At 46.6% G+C, this 16,615-nt stretch overlaps 1 protein-coding gene across 1 annotated transcript in view; it reads left to right on the top strand.

Annotated features, from left to right (window-relative positions):
* The window catches only part of NLRC3 (NLR family CARD domain containing 3), an 81,387-nt gene that overhangs the window by 40,585 nt on the left and 24,187 nt on the right, over positions 1-16,615 (top strand). Inside the window, exons 8-9 of the mRNA XM_030212590.1 lie at positions 9,996-10,079; positions 16,065-16,148. Coding sequence (XP_030068450.1) covers positions 9,996-10,079; positions 16,065-16,148 — 168 coding nt within the window. The remainder of the gene's footprint in view (positions 1-9,995; positions 10,080-16,064; positions 16,149-16,615) is intronic.

Below are 16,615 nucleotides of genomic sequence, written 5' to 3'. Positions count from 1 at the left end.
TCTGAGGCTTGTCTGCCCATTATAAAGCCTACCTGATCCAAGTGTATTAGGGTTGGCAGGATAGTTACTAACCGAGTGGCCATCACTTTTGCAAGGATACGTACATCAACATTTAGTATGGAAATCGGGCGGTACGAGGCACATTCAGTAATTTCCTTATTGGGTTTGAGAATGACTGCTATCCATGCGTCCTTCATGGTTGAGGGCAAATTCCCTCCATCCCTTACAAAATTTAGTACTTCTGTCAATACAGGTGCGAGGTATGGAGCAAACATTTTATAATATTCTCCAGTATACCCGTCCACTCCCGGAGATTTGCCTGTTTTCAATGTCTTAATAGCCTGGAGTACCTCCTTAACCTCTATTGGAGCCTCTAATTTGCTCCAGTGCTCTGGAAGCAGTGCTGGGAGATTTAATTTCTCTAGGTACGCCTGGATAGCAGTGTTTTGTATGGAGGAATCCCCAGTATATAATTCTGCGTAAAATTCCCTAAATCTCTCTCTGATAGCTCGGGATGTGGATAGAGCAATACCCCTTTTATCTTTAATCCGGAATATGTTTCTGTCCATCTTAAGTTTACGCAAACGAAGTGCCAATTGACGGTTAATTTTATTTCTTCCATTATATACATGGAGCCGAAGTTTCTCATTAATAAAATCAAGCTCCCCTAGAAGCAACTCATCCAAGTGGAGCCTCGCCTCCTGAAGAGCTCTATATGCTTTAGTAGAGCCTGTTCGTTTGTGAACAGCCTCCAACTCATCAATCTTGCCCCTCCAATATTGCTTCAAGGACTCCCGCCTTCGTTTAAGATGACCCGCTACTGATATAAAATGGCCACGTGAGACTGCTTTCAATGCGTCCCATACGACTGCAATTGAGGGCCCCGAATCCAAATTAAATTTTAGGTATTCTTTAAGCATTTTCACATAATCTGCACATAGGCGTTCATCTTTTAACAGGGTATTATTAAAAGTCCACATTTTCTGTCCTTCATCAACCTCTGAAAGTACCATTTGTACCTCACATGGAGCATGATCTGAAATAGTAATATTTCCAATTTGTGCCTCCTTCACTTGTCCTCCCAGCAATTTATCCAGGAGGAGATAGTCTATACGGGAGTATGAATCATGCACCGGGGAATAGAATGAGTAATCCCTGTCCAGGGGGTGTCCATCCCTCCATGTATCAAAGAGACCCATCTCTTCCACCCATAGTGCCATCTGATCAGCTAATGTTCTATCTGCCCGAGACACAGATCCCGAGCGATCTAAGCTCGGGTTCATGGTAGCATTGAAATCACCTCCCAATATGAGTTTGCCACCCACCATGGGTCTAATATTTCTTTTTAGTGTTTTTAAGAAGGAGGTTTGGTTCACATTTGGCCCATATATGGATCCCCAGGTATACTCCCTAGACTCCAACTGTCCCCTGATTAGAAGGTATCGCCCTGCTGTATCTCTCTTAATTTGCTGGGTCTGTATGGGTATACTATCGTGAAAGAGTATTGCAACCCCTCCCCTTTTACTATTGGTAATATCAGAAGCAAAATAAATTTTTGAATAAGAGGCAGGGCGGAACAAGTATTCATGTGCTCGCTTCAGATGTGTTTCTTGTAACATTACCACCTGTGGATGTAATCTAGCTAACTCTTGGTATATCATCTGTCTTTTTCTCGGAGAATTTAAACCTTTAACATTCCAAGTAACTATTTTTAGATCTGACTTCATTTACTTTCCTGAATCAGAGAAAAAGCCTGTACCAAAGCATATAACAGCCATTGTAATAGAATCTTTCCCCTTTACAAGTATAGAAGAAGAACAATCCCTCCCACCCCCTCCCCCCTCCCCTTTCCCATCAGTGTATTCCAGTAGGGAAGAGCAGAAAACAAGATCTCCACCCTTACCCATCTAGATCTCCCAGAGAGGACAACAGCCTCATTCACAGCCCAACCCCCAACTCCCCCACATCCTTGAAATACAACACCTCGCATTGATATAAATGCACTTCCTCTCACTTCTCTAGACGTTTTCTTATCATGAATATTCAAAACTCTAATAATGTTCCAGTTCATGTTACGGATCGTGTTGTCGTCTTTCGTGGCTTTTTTGCTGTATTGAAGACTTGCTTCCATTGATGAATTTTATCTCTCACTTTATTAGCCGCTGTTGTTTCCTCAGTTCCCATCTCCATTAGGCCTGCCAGTTGAAGTAGTTGTTTCGCATCCGCAACTGTACGTACACGATGTGATTTGCCTGCTATGGCAAAGCAAAGGGCAAATGGAAAAGCCCATCGATATTTAATAGTATGTTTATTCAAAGTATCCAGGATCGGTTTCATCTCCCTGCGCCATTGCAGTGTATATGCTGATAAATCTTGGTAAACTGTTATCAAAGTATCATTGTACTTCAGTTCTTTCTGCTGGCGAGCTAGGGTAAGTAGTTGCTCTTTTTCAGAAAATTTCCAGAACCTGACAATAATATCTCTTGATCTATTGGTTTGCGGACTACCCAATGCTCTGTGAGCTCTTTCAATCTCAGGTACAGGCATATCTGGCTGTGCCTCCAGGAGTTGCCTACAAATTTCTTGTATAATTTTCAGGACGTCTTCCTGGGCTCCTCCTTCCGGCACCCCACGAAACCGCAAATTTTTCCGTCTGCTGCGATTTTCAATGTCATCTATCTTATATTGTAGCTCAGACATCTGCGTTGTAATACCTTCCTCACATTGTCGCATTTGTTGTACTACTTCCACGTGCTCATCCATTCGCACTTCTAAATCTTCAATACGGGTGCCTACCTCTTTAAGTTCACCCCTTAGATTATCAATGCGCTCTACTATATCCGCTTTCATGTGGGCCAAGTCTTTTTTTAAATCCATAAGCAAACGGGTGGAATGTGATTTCCTCACACCGCCCGTGTCTTCTTCCGATCTTTCCGATTCGAAATCTGAGGCCTCTTCATGGTGCGGGGAAGCATGGCGCGAAGGTGTTTTGGATGTGCGTTGGCTACTGCGCATCGCGCTTCGCGCCTCTAAATTTTTCATTTTTTGTGTCATGTCGCCTTCCTATCTTTCAAGCAAGGTTGTGCCAGCGAAGAAACAACAAAAGTCGTCGTATTTACCGCTAAAGTTTGCTATTGTAGCTGGATGGGTCGGGAGCTACAGAGTCAGGCTTCCATCGAGGACTGTGACGTCACCGGAAGTCCTTAAAAACATTTTTATTGTGTTGCTGTGGCTAAGACGCACAAAATTCTCATTTATGGCACTGTGTAAAACATTCTCTTAAAATGTAGCTATGGATGCAGATGAACCAAGAGTTTATTTGCAACCATAGATAAATGTCATGATAAATTACTTTTAAAAAAAAAATAAACATATATGACAAACAAGAGAGTCTAGGAGAATGAAACGTGAAGTGGTCATGATGTAAACACAACCTCATTTGAAAATGGCCAGAGAAGGAGCACGATTTGCCAACTCAGTCTGTTCCAGGCAAATTGATTAGCATGGTTGAAAGAATGGAGATGTACATTAGCAGTGGAGGAGAAGGGCAGAGAGAAGTGAGATTTGCCAGATAAATGGAATTCATGAAGAAGAGTGTAGGAGGACATAAGAAGTGATGAGGTGCTGCAGATTTGTAATGATGTTGAAAGACATAAGCTGTGCTGATGGATTTTGAATAGAATGCAGTAAAGATGGCTGTACAGGAGATCCATGGAGGAGTAGGTTGCAGTAGTCCAAGTAGGAGGTAATGAGAGAGTGGGACTGGATGAGTGTGTTAGCATGCTCAGAAAGAAAGGAACGAATTTTAGCAATGTTTGGATGTCTGCAAAGAAAAAGAGATAGACATCAAAGATTGTCATGGTCTGAGGAAACTAGAAGGATGAATGTATCCACAGACACAGAAAAAGAGAGACGTTTGAAGAGAAGGCTTGAATACATCTGAAAGTTCTTGGGTAATAATACATGGATACATTTTCTTGTTTACATAAAACTCAGTTTGGATTTAAAGCGTGCCACAGCACTGAGGGGCCCTTTAGCTAAGCCGTGTAGGCGCCTATGCATGCTCAACGCACGTCAATTTGGAGTTACCGCCCGGCTACCATGTGGCCCTTGCGGTAATTTTTATTTTCTGGTGCTTGGCAGAAACTGGGCGGTAATCATCATTCTAAGCGCATAGATGATTACTGCATGGTTAACATGTGAGACCTTACCACTAAGTCAATGGCTGGCAGTAAGGTCTCAGACCCAAAATGGACACGCGTCAATTTTGATTTTGCCGCACGTCCATTTTCGGCAAAAATTTTAAAAGGGCACTTTTTTGCAGGCGCACTGAAAAATGGATCTGCGTACGCCCAAAACCTGCAGGCCATTTTTCAACGCACCTTAGTAAAAAGATCCCTAAATCTTTTTTATTCATGTTAACATCTCTTGTTAAGAAGTTTTTGTGCCAAGGGAAACAAATAGCGTTATTACAATTTAATATATCTGCTGCTTTTGATGCAGTTGATCATAGTTTTCTTTTGGCTAGATGAAGTGCTGCTGGACTGGGAGGAATTGTAGTAAAATGGTTGCAGGAATTTTTGCAGCATAGAAGTTATATTGTCAGGAAAAATAACATTCTTTCCCGTCGTTTGTCTCCCTCAGGGGTCTCTTCTATCACTCCTTCTTTTTAATTTCTTCATTTCCTCCCTGGGTATACTAAGCTTTCTCCGAGGACAAGCAGGCTGCTTGTTCTCACTGATGGGTGACGTCCACGGCAGCCCCTCCAATCGGAAACTTCACTAGCAAAGTCCTTTGCTAGCCCGCGCGCACCGCGCATGCGCGGCCGTCTTCCCGCCCGAAACCGGCTCGAGCCGGCCAGTCTTCTTTTGTCCGCACTCGGTACGGTCGTGTTTTCGCCGTGTCGAGCCCCGGAAAGTCGACCTCGCGCGTCCAATTTATTTTGAGCGTGTTTTTTTCCTTCGGGAAAGTTTTCTCTTAGTCGGGAAGTGCTCCGGAAACCCCCCGCCGGGTTTCGTGTAAATCCTCCCCGTACTTCCAGCTTTTTGCCCCGGTAAGTTTTCTTTCGTCGTCGGGGTAGGCCTCTTTTTGGCCTCGGTCGAGATTTTTCTCCCTCTAAATTTTGGTGCTTCAAATTTCGCCATTTCGGCTTTTGATTTCGCCGGCGTGATTTTTCCGCCCATGACATCGAAGCCTTCCAGCGGCTTCAAGAAGTGCACCCAGTGCGCCCGGGTTATCTCGCTCACTGATCGACACTCGTAGTGTCTTCAGTGTCTGGGGGCCGAGCACCGCCCTCAGAACTGCAGTCTGTGTTCCCTGCTTCAAAGGCGGACTCAGGTAGCGAGACTAGCCCAGTGGAACGTGTTGTTCTCGGGCTCTTCGTCGGCATCGGCACCGGGATCTTCGAGTGCATCGACGTCGTCAGCGTCCAGACCATCTTCCTCGGCCGCCTCTGCATCGAGTGCATCGAGGCATCGGCTTCCAGCACAAGCAGGTACTTGCAGAGGAACTCTCCGCCCTTCTCAGCGCCAATGCGGTCGAGCCCGTGCCATCCGGGCAAGAAGGGCTGGGATTCTATTCCAGGTACTTCCTTGTGGAAAAGAAAACAGGGGGGATGCGTCCCATCCTAGACCTAAGGGCCCTGAACAAATATCTCGTAAAAGAAAAGTTCAGGATGCTTTCCCTGGGCACCCTTCTCCCCATGATTCAGCAAAACGATTGGCTATGCTCTCTGGACTTGAAGGATGCCTACACACACATCCCGATACTGCCAGCTCACAGACAGTATCTGCGATTTCAGCTGGGCACACGCCACTTCCAGTACTGTGTGCTACCCTTTGGGCTCGCCTCCGCGCCCAGGGTATTCACAAAGTGCCTAGCTGTGGTAGCAGCGGCGCTTCGCAGGCTGGGGGTGCACGTGTTCCCATATCTCGACGATTGGCTGGTGAAGAACACATCCGAGGCAGGAGCCCTGCAGTCCATGCAGATGACTATTCGCCTCCTGGAGCTACTGGGGTTTGTGATAAATTACCCAAAGTCCCATCTTCTCCCAGTGCAGAAACTCGAATTCATCGGAGCCCTGCTGGATTCTCGGACGGCTCGCGCCTATCTCCCAGAGACGAGAGCCAACAACTTGTTGTCCCTCGTCTCGCGGGTGCGAGCGTCCCAGCAGATCACAGCTCGGCAGATGTTGAGATTGCTGGGCCACATGGCCTCCACAGTTCATGTGACTCCCATGGCCCGCCTTCACATGAGATCTGCTCAATGGACCCTAGCCTCCCAGTGGTATCAGGCCGCTGGGGGTCTAGAGGACGTGATCCACCTGTCCACGAGTTTTCTCGAATCCCTGTTTTGGTGGACGATTTGCTCCAATTTGACTCTGGGACGTCCCTTCCAAATTCCTCAGCCACAAAAAGTGCTGACCACGGATGCGTCTCTCCTGGGATGGGGAGCTCATGTCGATGGGCTTCACACCCAAGGAAGTTGGTCCCTCCAAGAACGCGATCTACAGATCAATCTTCTGGAGTTGCGAGCGATCTGGAACGCTCTGAAGGCTTTCAGAGATCGGCTGTCCCACCAAATTATCCAAATTCAGACAGACAATCAGGTTGCCATGTACTATGTCAACAAGCAGGGGGGCACCGGATCTCGCCCCCTGTGTCAGGAAGCCGTCAGCATGTGGCTCTGGGCTCGCCGTCAGGGCATGGTGCTCCAAGCCACATATCTGGCAGGCGTAAACAACAGTCTGGCCGACAGGTTGAGCAGGATTATGCAACCTCACGAGTGGTCGCTCAATTCCCGTGTGGTGCGACAGATCTTCCAGGCGTGGGGCACCCCCCTGGTGGATCTCTTCGCATCTCAAGTGAACCACAAGGTCCCTCAGTTCTGTTCCAGGCTTCAGGCCCACGGCAGACTGGCGTCGGATGCCTTCCTCCTGGATTGGGGGGAAGGTCTGCTGTATGCTTATCCTCCCATACCTCTGGTGGGGAAGACTTTGTTGAAACTCAAGCAAGACCGAGGCACCATGATTCTGATTGCTCCCTTTTGGCCGCGTCAGATCTGGTTCCCTCTTCTTCTGGAGTTATCCTCCGAAGAACCGTGGAGATTGGAGTGTTTTCCGACCCTCATCACGCAGGACGACGGGGCTCTTCTGCATCCCAACCTCCAGTCCCTGGCTCTCACGGCCTGGATGTTGAGGGCGTAGACTTTGCCTCTTTGGGTCTGCCAGAGGGTGTCTCCCGCATCTTGCTTGCTTCCAGGAAAGACTCCACTAAGAGAAGTTACTTCTTTCATTGGAGGAGGTTTGCCGTCTGGTGTGACAGCAAGGCCCTAGATCCTCGCTCTTGTCCTACACAGACCCTGCTTGAATACCTTCTGCACTTGTCTGAGTCTGGTCTCAAGACCAACTCCGTAAGGGTTCACCTTAGTGCAATCAGTGCATACCATTACCAAGTGGAAGGTAAGCCGATCTCAGGACAGCCTTTAGTTGTTCGCTTCATGAGAGGTTTGCTTTTGTCAAAGCCCCCTGTCAAGCCTCCTACAGTGTCATGGGATCTCAATGTCGTTCTCACCCAGCTGATGAAACCTCCTTTTGAGCCACTGAATTCCTGCCATCCGAAGTACTTGACCTGGAAGGTCATTTTCTTGGTGGCAGTTACTTCGGCTCGTAGAGTCAGCGAGCTTCAGGCCCTGGTAGCCCAGGCCCCTTACACCAAATTTCATCACAACAGAGTAGTCCTCCGCACTCACCCTAAGTTTCTGCCAAAGGTCGTGTCGGAGTTCCATCTGAACCAGTCAATTGTCTTGCCAACATTCTTTCCCCGTCCTCATTCCTGCCCTGCTGAACATCAGCTGCACACATTGGACTGCAAGAGAGCATTGGCCTTCTACCTGGAGCGGACACAGCCCACCAGACAGTCCGCCCAATTGTTTGTTTCTTTTGACCCCAATAGGAGGGGAGTGGCTGTAGGGAAACGCACCATATCCAATTGGCTAGCAGATTGCATTTCCTTCACTTACGCCCAGGCGGGGCTGGCTCTTGAGGGTCATGTCACGGCTCATAATGTCAGAGCCATGGCTGTGTCGGTAGCCCACTTGAAGTCAGCCTCCATTGAAGAAATTTGCAAAGCTGCGACGTGGTCATCTGTCCACACATTCACATCTCATTACTGCCTGCAGCAGGATACCCGACGCGACAGTCGGTTCGGGCAGTCAGTTCTTCAGAACCTGTTTGGGCTTTAGGATCCAACTCCACCCCCCGAGGGCCCTGTTTGTTCTGTTCCAGGCTGCACTCTCAGTTAGTTGGTAAATTTTTTAGGTCAATCTCAGTTATGTCCTCGCCGTTGCGAGGCCCAATTGACCATGGTTGTTGTTTTGAGTGAGCCTGGGGGCTAGGGATACCCCATCAGTGAGAACAAGCAGCCTGCTTGTCCTCGGAGAAAGCGAATGCTACATACCTGTAGAAGGTATTCTCCGAGGACAGCAGGCTGATTGTTCTCACAAACCCGCCCGCCTCCCCTTTGGAGTTGTGTCTTCCCTTGAAGTGTATTGTCTTGCTACATACTGGACTGGCCGGCTCGAGCCGGTTTCGGGCGGGAAGACGGCCGCGCATGCGCGGTGCGCGCGGGCGCGCGAGGGCTAGCAAAGGACTTTGCTAGTGAAGTTTCCGATTGGAGGGGCTGCCGTGGACGTCACCCATCAGTGAGAACAATCAGCCTGCTGTCCTCGGAGAATACCTTCTACAGGTATGTAGCATTCGCTTTATCTCTGAGGGATTGATACTGTCATATGCAGATGATATTCTACTGGTAGTTCCTGCATTACAGAATACTGACTTTCTCTGGGCATGGAAAAAATTCAAAATTGGGCTTCCACAAACCTGTTAAAATTAAATTCAGGTGAAACTAAGTGCGCTGTTTACTAAGGTGCGTTAGTGTTTTTAGCACGTGCTAATTATGTAGGCGCCTATAGGGATATTGTAGGCACGTGCATGGTTAACGCGCATTAAAAATGTTAATTTGCCTATAACGCTGCTTAGTAAACAGGGCCCTAAGATTTAATGTGTTTTTGTCATTCTAGGTCAGTTGCTCCTGCAGAGATAACCTTGTTGCAAAATATTTCTTTTCCTGTTGAAAATAAAGCCAAACTACTTTGAGTGCTGTTAGACTCTTTTTTAATTTTTGAGGCATAAATTACTTCTCTCTGGAAGAAAACATTTTATAAGCTGAGACAACTAAGGCTAATAAGATTTTACTTTAGTCAATCTGCATACACCTAATTAATACAAATGTTAATTCTATCACATTGAGATTACTGTAATGCACTCTATTTGAATCTGTCTGTTAAATTGGTGAGAAAAATGCAATTGATTCAAAATATGGTCATAAGGTTGATATTTAACCTCAAGAAATTTGATATTTCATCTTATTGTATTCAACTGCACTGGCTCCCAATACATCAGAGGATATTGTATAAATCTCTTCGCTTGTTTTTTTTACTCACTGATTTGATCTGTGCTACATCAGATTGAACTGTTTACAAAGGCATGTTAGTGTTTTTAACACGTGCTAACCAAGGAGATGTCCATAATATTCCTATGGGCATCTGTACGGTTAGCACATGCTAAAAATGCTAATGTGCCTTTGTAAACAGGGTCCATAGTTTGTTGATATTCCACTCAGTTGCCTTGAAAGGAGTTTGATTCCATAGGATAGCGGAAACGCTTTTGCTGATTTTATGATCCCTTTCTGGAATATGCTTCCTACTAGCATTAGAACAGTAACTGATTATCTTTCCTTTTGGAAGAAAATTAAGACCTATTAGTTTTCTTCACTGTATCCAGTTTACGATGAAGTGTAATTGATTTTTATGTATTTTTGTTTTGTATTGTATTATGAATTGTTTTAATTCTAGATAATTGTAAACCACCCTGGACCCATTTGGGGAGGGAGGAGGTATATAAGTATGTATTGACTTTCAAATCATCTTCTTCAAAGCCTTCAGAAGAACTCCATTGGACCAGAAGGAGCCAAGAAAATAGCTGAAGCACTCAAACAGAACTGGAGTCTCAAAGAGCTAATGTAAGGGCTGATGATGTGTTTGTTGTCTACTGACGTTGTTCTTCCAACTCAGACCTTCTCTTGAGTCTTATACACACAGAGTGCAAATTACAGCCTCCTGGAAAAGTCTCCAAGGGAAACATGAATCACAATTGCTGATTCTTCTTTATGAAAGCAAAAGAAATGTATTCTGATCTCTCCCTCCTAAACATTCCCAACTCCATTCAGTGAGAGATCGAGGCTGTTTGTTTTTCATCACCTGTATAGAAGCTAGAACATGAACTTTCATCCTATCTAATGTTTCTTCTAAAACTTTTCGCTGAACATTAATAAAAGTAAAATAATTAATCTCAGGATCGTTCAATACCATGTAACATTATATTTGCCATGTTCAATTGTCAAGAGCAAATTATACAAAAACAGAGCATTCTGATTATAAAGCTCGTGAGGGCCCTTTTACCAAGGTCTGGGAGGGCTAAAGCACAGGTAGCACCCTGCAGTAATTCTGATTTTGGCGCGCTGAATCCCACGGAAGAAAATAATTTTCTACCACATCCAAGTTGGCACATACTGCATGGTTACCACATGGGTAGCACATGAGCCCTTACCAGTAGGTCAGTGGGCGGCGGTAAGGCTCAGGCCGTAAATAGGCATGCGCTAGTTTTAATATTAGCACAGGCCCATTAAAAAAAATAGCCTTTTTTCCAGCCGCAATAAAAAGTGGCCCAGAGTGTGCCTAAGGGATACGCCCACACTACCAAAGGCCATTTTTTACCATAGCGTTGTAAAAGGACCCCTTATGATTAAAATGGAAATCATAGAGAAGGGCTGGCCAGATAGTATCATAGAAATAATTACAGAAACTACTTTGCACAAGTACATGTAGAAATGAATATGCATTTCCCTTCATCAGTCTATTGTTTTCTTGTACATCTGTGTTAAGTAACATTACTTTACATCTGCCTATCTAAAATATCCAAACCTATGAACATTGAACCCACTCTCCAACAAAAGAGCGCCCATGCTTTCGGAAAATAGTAACATAAAATGTGATGGCAGGCTGGATTAACATTACATTGGATCCTAGAGAAACATACGTTTGTGGGACTCCCTACCATTGACCCTTCCCCCATTTATTTCTTTTCTTACTCTCCACCTCCCAAATTTCCCTGTATGTGTTTCATTCAATATCACAGAGATAAATAGGTGTTTTGGACCATTTAGAGCTACAAATGATCTATTTTGGATAAAGAATCGATTTGTTTTGATAGTGGGGAATGGAGGCTATGTATTTAGGGCTAGATATGTATAACTGGCATCAATTATCTTTCTCTCTCCCCCTTCCCCATTGACCCACCCTTAAGTACATAAGTATATAAGTATTGCCATACTGGGAGAGATCGAAGGTCCATCAAGCCCAGTATCCTGTTTCCAACAGTGGTCAATCTAGATCACAAGTACCTTTCAAGATCCCAAAACAGTACAATACATTTTATGCTGCTTATTCTAGAAATAAGCAGTGGATTTTCCACAAGTCCATTTTAATAAAGGTCTATGGACTTTTCCTTTAGGAAACTATCCAAACCTTTTTAAAACCCTGCTGAGCTAACCGCTTATAGTACATTCTCTGGCAACGAATTCCAGAGTTTAATTACTTTCTCTTAAACACATATACACACTTAATGTGGTGGTAGAAAACAATAGATCAGACAGGAAGTTTTTATCCCAAGGTTTATTCACTATCTAATATAATAAAACGCACCCTCAACGTTCTGAAGCCAACGTTCTGTGAAGCCCTGAAGCCTGAAGCCTTGAAGCCCTGAAGCCTTGAAGCCTTGAAGCCTGAAGCCTGAAGCCTTGAAGCCTTGAAGCCATCTGACGTCACTCCCAGCCGTCTCTGCCCCGCCCTCGCGACAAAACAAACAAATCCGGAAGCGAAACGTCAGGGAAGGAGGCGGCGCTCCCGACGTCTAGCCTTCCCTTCGCTGTGTTCCGCCTTAAGGCGGAACACAGCGAAGGGAAAGCTAGACGTCGGGAGCGCCGCCTCCTTCCCTGACGCTTCGCTGCACAAACCGCCACGGAGGTAAAGTTAAAAAGAATAAAAAAAAAAAAAAGGGATGCATGGATGCGAAGGGGGGGGGGCATGGATGCGAATGGGGGGGGGGCATGGATGCGAAGGGGAGGGCATGGATGCGAGGCATGGATGCGAAGGGGGGGGCATGGATGCGAAGGGGGGGGGAGAAGAGGGCAGGCCAGGCTGGGACATGGGAGAGAGCGTAGCATGGATGCGGGGGGGGGGGGGGTCATGGAAGGGCGAGAGGGGACTTGCTGGAAAAGGATGAATGGAGGTGGCAGGGGACAGAGGAGCATGGATGGGTATGGATTAGGAGGGCAGGGCACAGGGAGAGAGGGGAATTACTGGAAATGGATGAATGGAGGGGGCAGGGGACAGAGGAGCATGGATGGGCATGGATTGGGAGGGCAGGACTCAGGGAGAGAGGGAAATTGCTGGATAGGGAAAAATGGAGGGGCCAGGTGACAGATGAACATGGATGGGCATGGATTGGAAGGGCAGGACTCAGGGAGAGGGGAATTGCTGGATAGGGATGAATGGAGGGGACAGATGGGCATGGATGGATATGGATTGCAGAGCAGGCCTCAGGCAGAGAGGGGAAATGCTGGATAGGGAAAAATGGAGGGGCAAGGTGACAGAGGAGCATGGATGGGCATGGATTGGAAGGGCAGGACTCAGGGAGAGGGGAATTGCTGGATAGGGTTGAATGGAGGGGACAGATGGGCATGGATGGATATGGATTGCAGAGCAGGCCTCAGGCAGAGAGGGGAAATGCTGGATAGGGAAAAATGGAGGGGCCAGGTGACAGATGAGCATGGATGGGCATGGATTGGAAGGGCAGGACTCAGGGAGAGGGGAATTGCTGGATAGGGATGAATGGAGGGGACAGATGGGCATGGATGGAAATGGATTGCAGAGCAGGCCTCAGGCAGAGAGGGGAAATGCTGGATAGGGAAAAATGGAGGGGCCAGGTGACAGAGGAGCATGGATGGGCATGGATTGGAAGGGCAGGACTCAGGGAGAGGGGAATTGCTGCATAGGGATGAATGGAGGGGACAGATGGGCATGGATGGATATGGATTGCAGGGCAGGCCTCAGGCAGAGAGGGGAAATGCTGGATAGGGATGAATGGAGGGGGCAGGTGACAGACAAACATGGATGGCCATGGATTGGGAGGGTAGGGCTCAGGGACAGAGGGGAATTGCTGGAAAAGGATCAATGGAGGGGGCAGGGGACAGATGGCCATGGATTGGGAGGGCACGGCTCACACTCTCTCTCTCATATACAATGTCTTTCTGACTCTCACTCTCACACACTCTGTCTCACACTGTATCACATTCACTCTCTATGTGCCACACAGTCACTCACACACTCGCTTGGTCTCATACACTCACTCAAACAGAGAATCTGTGTCTCACACACACTCTCTCTCTCGCCCACAAACACACACACTCTCACTCACACTGAGGCTTATTTTCAAAGCACTTAGCCTCCCAAAGTTCCATAGAAACCTATGGAACTTAGCCTCCCAAAGTGCTTTGAAAATATGCCCCACTGTGTCTCACATACACACTTGCACACACTCTCATTCTCACACACACACTCTCTCACAAACACACTCACACCCAGACTCACGCTCTCTCTCACACAATCACACTTTCACTCTGACTCTCAAACAGTCACTCTCACATACACTCTCCCAAACATACACACTCCGAGGAAAACCTTGCTAGCGCCCGTTTCATTTGTGTCAGAAACGGGCCTTTTTTACTAGTACTAGATAAAACACAAACAGAAAGCCCGATGCAGTCTGCTGCCTCCGCCGCCACCACCTGATCATTTATAAAATAGCCTGCAGCAGGGTGATACAATAAAATATTTTCAGATCTTTGTAATTTTTAATCTATGTTTGCTGTCTTCCTTTGTTTCCTTTTTAATTATTTTATTTAGATTTATTTCTATTTCTCTAGCCTTTCCTTATTAAATAATTTTTTGCTTTCCTAGTTTCCTCTCCTCTCAGATTTTTTGGTGTTACTCATTTTCACAGTGTTTCCTCTAGATGTTTCCATTTTATTGTCATTTTTCTTTTGCTTATGTTATAGATTCAATTTCTTTTGTTTTACCTTTTCTTGTATTTTTTTTATCCTACCAATACTCTTTTATTCTTCACTCCTGCTCTCTCACGTGCATCTCTTGCTCCTCTTCTTCCCATAAAATGTGTCTTCCCTACTCACTCACTCTTACCAACCTCTCAGTTTCCTCATACTTCATGTTATCTCTTTGTCCACCCTCTCAATTAACTTTTTTCTTCTCTGTAGCATCTTCTTTCCTTCCTTCTCTCTCCTTTTCTGCCCCTTCCCACTCATCTCTCCTTCCCATTCTTCTCTCAGCTCTTCTTCCTCTTCCTCATCTCTCCTTTTCCCTTCCTTATCCTCCCTTACCTCTTGTCTTTTTTCATCTCTCTCCCCTCTAACTTTTCTCTCTTCTTAATACTTCCCCCTCCAAGCCCTCCTCTCTTACCTATATTTTTCTTTCATCTCTCCCACCCCTGCACACACATACACACTCGCACTCGCTGTCTAACCCTCCCACTCCTCCTGGCACTCTTTCTCTTCTCTTCACTCTCCTCTTTTGGTGCAGTCTTTCTCTCCTCCCTACCTGTCCCCAGATGCTGTTTCCTCCCTTCTATCCATGCACAGGCACATTCTTAATCCCTTTTCTTCCCTCTCCCAGAAATCTCTCTTCTTCCTGGCACATTCCCTCCAGGTCCAGCATCTTCCCCTCCCTCTCCTGCTGCTGCACCAGGTCCAGCATCTCCCCTTCTCCCTCCTTTCCACCCACCAGCTCCAGCAGCTCCCTCTCCTCTTCCCTTCCCCAGTCCAGTTATTCCCCCTCTCAAACCTCCCTTACAACTGCACAGCCTTCTCCTTGGTGGGCAGTGATAGTGAAACAAGAAACAGCACATGCCGCAAAGGCTTCATACCACAAGATGTTGAGGATTCTGCACAACAGGAAGTGTATATCAGGGAGGGAAGAACACACAGGGGCTCTTTTACTAAGCAGTAGTAAACCCACCGCGGGCTTACTGTGGGCCAAACAGGAACTACTGCCAGGCTACCGCAGGAGCCTGGTGGTAGTTCCCACCTCCAGCGTGCGCCATTTCCGGTGCTACAAAATATTTTCTATTTTCGCAGTACTGGTGTTTACCCGGCGGTAATTGGGCAGTGCCGCATGCTGCCCAGTTACTGCTGGGTTAGTGCAGAAGCCCTTACCACCACCTCAATGGGTGGCAGTAAATGCTCCCTACTTACTGCACGGCCATTTCTTAAAAAAAAAAAAAAAAGACCTTTTACCCACTGTGGTAAAATGGGGCTTCAGCACTTGTCAAAAACACATGCTGATGCTAGCGCAGGCCCCCTTTTACCACAGCTTAGTAAAAGGACCCCACAGAGCCTTCAACAGCATGGGGGCGCAAAGGCTTGTTTTACTGTTGTTGCCCTACCAAGGTCAAGGAGCTACTGTGACAAGTGAGGTTTGAGAGAGGGAGAGTGGAGGAGTGGCCTAGTGGTTAGGGTGGTGGACTTTGGTCCTGGGGAACTGAGTTCAATTCCCACTTCAGGCACAGGCAGCTCCTTGTGACTCTGGGCAAGTCACTTAACCCTCCATTGCCCCATGTAAGCCACATTGAGCCTGCCATTAGTGGGAAAGCGCGGGGTACAAATGTAATAAAATAATTAAATCATGCTGGAAAGGGGGAAGGTAGGGTAAGTAGGGAAAAGAAAATAGCAACTTGTTTGAAGGGTTTGGGTGATAGACATTGCCATTCCTCACCCCCAATCCAAACTACACCCATGATAGTACTCAGTGAGTTTGGTCTTATCACACATATCCTAGGGTAATACATAGTTGGGATTTCTTTTTGTTTCCAACAGATTCTCCAGCAACTGTGTGGGAGATCTAGGAGCTGCGGCCTTGGCAGAAGCTTTGAAAGTAAATTGCAGCCTTTCTACTCTTGAGTAAGTCCTGTGAATTCTCAGTGCTGGCATAAGACTGTCCATTAGGCGTGTCCACACAGTGCTGTACCAGAATACAAACTCCAGGTTACTTTTGTGGCATTAACTGGAGTGTCCCTAGTGGCCTGGAGTGTGTTCTCATCCCATTCAGGGGCCCTAAGGGTTGATGTGCAGCAACAGACTTGCCGCACACCAATCCGTAACTACCCACTGGGCTACCGCAGGAGCCTGGCGGTAGTTCCTACCCCCAATGCTCACCATTTCCGGTGTTACAAAAATATTTAATATTTTTATAGTGCCAGTGCTTACTCGGCGGTTATCGGTGCTGCTCGGTTACCACTGGGTTAGTGTAGGAGCCCTTACCACCGCCTCAATGGGTGGCCGTAAGTGCTCCTTCCCTAAAATGGCAGCGCGGCAAGTGGTTCACTTATTGCACAGCAATTTTGAAAAAAAGACAGCCTTTTACCTGC

Source organism: Microcaecilia unicolor, chromosome 8 (genome assembly GCF_901765095.1).
Source record: "Microcaecilia unicolor chromosome 8, aMicUni1.1, whole genome shotgun sequence".
Classification (NCBI taxonomy): Eukaryota; Metazoa; Chordata; class Amphibia; order Gymnophiona; family Siphonopidae; genus Microcaecilia; species Microcaecilia unicolor.
The sequence above is the reverse complement of the archived record's forward strand: the minus strand, read 5'-3'. Positions and strand labels throughout refer to the sequence as shown.